Source organism: Hyaena hyaena, unplaced genomic scaffold (assembly GCF_003009895.1).
Source record: "Hyaena hyaena isolate Hyena2069 unplaced genomic scaffold, ASM300989v1 scaffold_124, whole genome shotgun sequence".
NCBI lineage: Eukaryota > Metazoa > Chordata > Mammalia > Carnivora > Hyaenidae > Hyaena > Hyaena hyaena.
In genome coordinates this window covers 2,078,932-2,085,488 of record NW_024080755.1, presented here as the reverse complement: position 1 = coordinate 2,085,488, position 6,557 = coordinate 2,078,932, and the positions used below count along the sequence as shown (strand labels likewise).

The window sequence follows — 6,557 nt, the reverse complement described above, 5'->3', positions numbered from 1 at the left end:
GCGCTTTTTTGGGTTTCTTTCTCCATACTTATTTTCTATGCTCCCCCAAGCCCCTCCCCGGGGCCTGAACCAGTGGTGGTCACGGAAAAGGGGCCCAAGCTTTTAGCCAAGGTCACACATCTGGTCAGTGAAGCAGATGGTAAGCGCCAGGAGAGCAAGAGTCGGGACTTTTCCGCTAAACAGAGGCTGGCATAGTGCCTGCTCAATAAATATTTACAGAAGGGAAAAAGGAAGGAAGGGAGGGAAGAAAGAGGAAGCGAGGGGGAGAGGATGAATGAATGGAAACGTTGCCAGAAGAGCCTAGAGAGCACCTACAGCGAACTTCCCTCCTCGGGGAATGAACTCAGTTCAAGGTCTAAGCCAGTACCATCCTCACCTTCAACACCGGCGAGCAGCAGGGAATGGGGGTGGGGGAGAAACAAAGCCTTTAACAACGTCCAGAAGACAGGGGGAAACGGTGAAAGAAAAGTAGAAAGAGACGAATCCTTTCCTGCAAACAGATTTGAAAGCAGAGCGAAGCGCGGCCGGTTGCCATGACGACCCCGAGGCCAGAACGGGTCCAGCCCATTGGCTGAGATGCCGGAGCCAATGAGAAGGCGCGGTGTTGGCGGGGTCTTAAGATGGCTGCGAGGCGGCCGGCTCCCGACGGGTGAGTACGGCCGACTGCGGGGCTGCCTCTGCACTGGCCCGGGCTCCGCCGAGACGGGTCCGGGAGGGCCGGGTGCGGAGAGCGAGCGAGCCGGTGTGGGGCGGCCTCACGGCCGGGCCCACGGCGGCGTTGGTGGGGCCGGCGTCTGCTTTGCAAGGAAGGGGCGTAGCGGCGCCTTCCCGAGCCTGTTGGTGGGAGAGGGGTTCTCCGTCCCCCCTTGCCCCCCGCCAAAGAGAGAGGGGGCGAAGAGGCTCTCCATCGGGGAAACAGGCTCCTGTTTACATCCGCTGTATCCCGGGGAAAGAGCTGCACTTAGTGGCAGTGTCCGCGGGCTAGACGTCCTGCGCCCGATTCTGCGGCGCTCAGTTCTGTGCCCGGGATGGGCTTCTTCCCGTCTGGGGATCCGAGTGTGGCCCTGCCGCCGGAGAGCCTGCCGAGCTCGGGGTGGTGCCGCCCAGCAGGAAGAGGTGTACCTTTCTAGAGCCACCCTCTTGCAGTAAGTATTCTCCCAGCGGCCTCCGACTTAAAATGAGCCTCGAAATGTTATTGGTTCCCTGTAAATCTTTTCCGTGCGGGGCCGCGGGACGTGTTTTCCAGGCCTTGCGGAAACAAACACAGCCTCGTATTGAAACAAATGCATGAGTACAAAGCCCCGCTAAGTAGTTTGGGTAATCCGACTGGGAAGTCGGAAGTCAGGCCTCTGATTCAGGTGAACTTTAATATTGATACATACTTAAAAGTATTTTAGCTAAGTAACTAATTCCAAGTCACAGAAACTGATATTGTGTAAATTGCTTAACATGATGATGGTTTATGATTCTTATACAAAAGCCAAGGTTAAATTCAGGTCAGACAAAATTCAGATTTCTGTGATTATTTCTAATTGAGTACAAAATACAGGAAATAAGACAGCTTCATATAGTGACAGTGGAATTGAAATTCTGGAATATTAGAAACGGGAGACATTTACCCATTAAACTGCTCAGATTAGGTTTTGGTTACAGGCAGTTGCCAGATCTTCCAGAGAATTTGACACTATTACCCAAATCTCTGAATGTGATTTTTATGTATACAAGTTAGTATAGCATCTTACATACCTTTCTGCACTTAAAAGGTGAGAAAAAAATTTTTTCTTCATCATATTATGGCAGAATTACAGCCTTGGTCATTCTTCAGTCTCACCCAAATCTTTGTCTCCAGGAATATGTTACTACTTAAATACTGCCTTCTAAAAGTTTTTAAGTTGAAGCATTGAGTTCTGTTGTGTCAAAATAAGCAGATCACAATGCATTAGGCCAAGTCAGTTACTTCATCTTAAAAGGGATTTAAATCGTAATTCGAAGTGGAACGTTTGTTGTAGGGATTAATGGTAAAAGAGTTTCTGTCATACTGTTTTTACGCCATGAATAGTATTGACTTGCTTTGTTTTTCTTTTCAGTTGTTTGTTCTATTGTAACTGGAGTCTCTCTTGCTTTCTCCAGAACATCTTTCAGGTGTTTTTGTCTGACATGCAGTCTTACTGAAAATTATAAATCATGGCTGTGGTGGCTGGGTTGAAGAGAGAAACCTTGTCTCCTGGGGTATTCAGATTTAATCAGTATTGCATCTGACTGGTATATCACATCTCTTGAGAATGGCTGCATAATTTTCATATTTAAAGGGTAATTTGGAAAGACTTGCTTTATTTATTTATTTATTTATTTTTTAACATTTTTATTTATTTCTAGGAGAGAGAGAGACAGCGTGAGCAGGGGAGGGTCAGAGAGAGAGGGAGTCACAGACTGAAAGAGGCTCCAGGCTCTGAGCTGGCAGTCAGCACAGAGCCCGACGCGGGGCTCGAACCCACGAACCGCGAGATCATGACCTAAGCAAAAGTCGGACGCTTAACTGACTAAGCCACCCAGGCGCCCCTGGAAAGACTTGCTTTAAAATCAGGCATGGAGTGGGGCGCCTGGGTGGCTTAGTCGGTTAAGCGTCTGACTTTGGCTTAGGTCATGATCTCATGGTTCGTGGGTTCGAGCCCCGCGTCGGGCTCTGTGCTGACTGCCAGCTCAGAGCCTGGAGCCTGTTTCAGAGTCTGTGACTCCCTCTCTCTCTGACCCTCCCCTACTCATGCTGTCTCTCTCTATCTCTCTCTCTCTCTTAGAAATAAATAAAACATTAAAAAATTTTTTCAAAAAAAAAAAAAGAAAAAATCAGGCATGGAGTGAGAGACACTTCAAAGAGCTAGAGAGCCATTCTTCAGAGCAGCCCAAACAGGGGTAACAGGAGGCCTAGTGTAGTATCCGCTGGTGCCATAGTACAATTGGAAATGTATGAAGGACATGTAGATGCTATGATTTTTTAAAAATTTTTTAATGTTTATTCATCTTTGAGAGACAGAGTGAGTGGGGGAAGGGCAGAGAGAGAGGGAGACAGAATCCGAAGCAGGCTCTAGGCTCTGAGCTGTCAGCACTGATGTGGGGCTTGAACTCACAGACTGGGAGATCATGACCTGAGCTGAAGCTGGACGTTCAACCGACTGAGCCACCCAGGTGCCCCAAGATGCTATGACTTTAAAGACAGTGTTTTCAAACGTGAACCCCAAGCAGGTCACGAAGCAACCGCTCCATGTTGCGGGTTTACAGTTCAGCTGCTGCCCACGTGGACGGCTCAACTTTGCAGGCCCCCCAGTGACTGATCTGTGCTCACAAGAGGGCATGGAGTTGCCTTTGTCTGTCCATCTGTCTATTTTTTATTTTTTAAACAGGCACATCCCTTAAAGATGTTCAGGAATCGAGTTCAGAAACATGCGTTATTTGCATTTTGCCTTATTTTATGGATTTGGATGTAGAATCTAGAATTTGAAATTTATCCTGATTTTTCTTTTCTTCTGTGGGCACACACAAGGGATTATCATACCAGCCAATGTCAAACTGAAGACAACCCTTAATGTCACATCAACAAGAGCTGAAAACAGATGCTTCAGAGGAAGTTTAAAAAGTGATCAATAAGTGCTTGAGAGCCCACAGGGAAAGGCAGCCCTGCGGCAACTGAGAGTGCCCCCCAGCGGGAAGCCCACTGGGTGCCCAAGGCGTGGACCCACCCTGTAGGGATGCTGAAATAGTGCTCCAGTGGAAAAACTGTACCCATCACAGAGGCACGTGCATTTCATTGGCAGCCACAGCTGACGATCTGGGCTGAGTGTTACTTGGCTGCTAACGTACAGAGGCCTGCCGTGTGCGTAGAGTGTCAGCTCCATGAGGTTAGGTATTGTTGCCTGTTTTGTACACCGCTGCCCCCACTGTTTTGTACTATTTTGTACACCGCTGTTAAAGAGTGTCCGGCACACAGTGGCCGTGGGCAAGATGCTATGGACAGGGGAAAGGAACAAGGGACTCACATGTAGAACCCCAGTTTTGCTAAGAAAGCTAAATCTGAAATTTGTTACTATCCTTAAGTTCTGAAATGAATGAGCCTAAAGGTATATTAATATGTCAGTGGCAAAGTCATGTTGGAGCTTATTATCATTCCCCCTCCATCTACTCCTCAGAACACTAGAAATATTTTTATCGATAGCATAACATGCGTTTTTCAATATTGGCATATTTCACATGATGGCTTTTGTGCTAACAAAGTATCTAAAGATTACCCGTTCCAACTATTAAAACCCTCAGGTCAGGTTAAGGATGGATCCAGGCCTTACGGGCTGGGAGCTTATATAATTTTGGGTCTCCGCCTTAAGAAAAATAATACAGATTCTAAATAGAAAATTAGGTATAATGCTTTGGAACAACCCGTGCAAAGGAGGGGCCTTGAAACTTAGGCCGCATTATCTTCCTGCCTCTGGTTTTATTGTTCCATTCAGAAAACCAGATACCAATATTTTTTTATAGAAACTTCTGTTAGACCGAGAAAATCTGGGAAGTAAATGATTTGGATCAATTGCTCAGTGGAATGCACCCCAGCCTTAGAAACCTCAAAACTAGCTTGTGAATGTTCCCACCCACAGTAGAAATTATAAAAACGTAACGCGTGGCCACAGGAATACTGATAGCAAGAAGAGCTTAGCATTGATCACACCCCTGGAACCTCCCAAACGTTGTGGTGAGCGTTTTCATAGCTCATCTCATTTAACTCTCAGAATAACCCTGTATGCAGTATAATTATCATATCGCAGAGGAAAAAAACTGCGGGTCAAAGGTGGTAAAAATGATTTGCTGGCATGTGGTGGGGTGAGGATTACAATTGGAGCAGTTAGATGTCAGAGCCCTTCTTCGTAAAAAGCCAAAAGAGGATTTTGGTGAGGGTGTTTCAGGGGGCTAACAACTGATGAGGCTGGACCAAAACCACCAGAAATAAGATCTGATTCTTTTGACCTGGGAGGAGGTCCTTAAAGGTTATTAGGAATCCTGTTATTCAGATTAATGCAAAATCCCGTAATGCCTTTGTCTGAGAGGCAATGGTGGTGGTTTTCTCATTAGGTTTATCACAATAGGGGGCAGAAAACTCAGCAAAAACGATTTCTATCCTTGCATTTTATTTATTCCTTGAAGTTGATAGTAAATCATGAGCAGTACAACCAACTTCTCTTTTTTAAAGCATCTTTTGAACAAAGCGGTTTTGACTCATTATGTATGCTAAAATAGACTGTGCCAGGAGGATGAATAGTGAAAATGTACTCAGTTGTCATAATTTTAGCAAATGATTTTAACTCCAATTTTTAAAAATCACTTTTGATAAACTTAACGGTAGTTAATATTCTCCCTACCAATGGGCCATAGAGCTGATGATAAATATTATCCTGAACTTTAACCCTCGTTTCCTCAATACAGTATTGTTAATCAAAAAAGCTGTATGTTTTTGTTAAATTTTTAGGATTATACTCCATTTGGTATTATTTTAGCAAACTGTGTAAAAATAAAAACTAGGGCATTCTCTTTACCACCACGCTTGCACAGACTACTTGCACAGCCTAAAAATTTTCCTTTGAAAATTGTTCTTCTACTCCTTAGACAGTAAGTCCCCTGAAAGTGCAATTTCAAATCCTGGCGAAAATCCGACTTTAGTTTCTTTTTTAATTGTGTTAGCTTGAAATGCAGTATTATAAATCTTAAATCGTGTGACTGTGTATTTTTAGACCCTTAACATTCTTGAGCAATGAATGCTTTTACAAAATTTGGGTTTTTTTAGACACAGTTTTCCATATATTAAAGAATCCAGGTCCTGTTTTCTTTAAGTCATTCATCTGTAAGTGTGTCTTTTAACAACTTTAAACAAAACAAAACAAAATTTATACAAGCAAAGATTTTAATTTAAAATTCCAAATTATTTTAATATGGAAGGTACATCCCATTTTAGATTAAAAGGAAAAAAGCATAGATGGACTGTTTCCAAACCATTGGGATAATCACTAGGCTCTTGGGGTTTTAAATTTCTTCCCATGTCTACTTAGTATGTCTACATTCATCTTTTTCTCTTTAGAGGGAAAGATGTGGAGTGGACTGCTACCTCCTGGCCTAAATGAAAGTGATATTGAGTTGAATTCTGAAGATGAAGCCCCGTTAGAGAACTCTGGACTTAACTTGCAGGAAGACGAAGAAGATGGGGTCATTACAAAAACAGAGATCTCAGATTTCCCTACAGATGGACCAAAACCCGACGCCGAGGCCAATGTCAATGCCTATGAAGAGTGCCCCTCTGGAATTCCCTTAAACATGTGGAATGTAGGTTCTCTGTGATATGTGCTTATTGAAACCGGTGTCTGTGTGTTTGCACATGATCCTGTGTATGTCTCTGTCATGGTTTGAATGCCTGTGTTCTGGGGAGATAATAAACAGGTGGGGAAGGTTGGCTCAGAATACTCTATGGTCAGCCACTCAGGTACTTGCTTTCATTTTTGTCTTGTTTTTTATAAAAAGAGGAAGAA

The 6,557-nt window shown here is 44.2% G+C and overlaps 1 protein-coding gene across 4 annotated transcripts in view; it reads left to right on the top strand.

Annotated features, from left to right (window-relative positions):
- Positions 1 to 586: 586 nt before the first annotated feature.
- The window catches only part of FAM204A (family with sequence similarity 204 member A), a 33,087-nt gene continuing 27,116 nt past the window's right edge, over positions 587 to 6,557 (top strand). Inside the window, exons 1-3 of one of the 4 annotated variants that reach the window (XM_039237327.1) lie at positions 657 to 1,145; positions 2,131 to 2,310; positions 6,113 to 6,354. In XM_039237327.1, the coding sequence (XP_039093258.1) occupies positions 6,121 to 6,354 (234 nt within the window). In that variant the 5' untranslated portion in view covers positions 657 to 1,145; positions 2,131 to 2,310; positions 6,113 to 6,120. The other 3 variants (XM_039237324.1, XM_039237326.1, XM_039237325.1) reach the window with 3 other exon arrangements.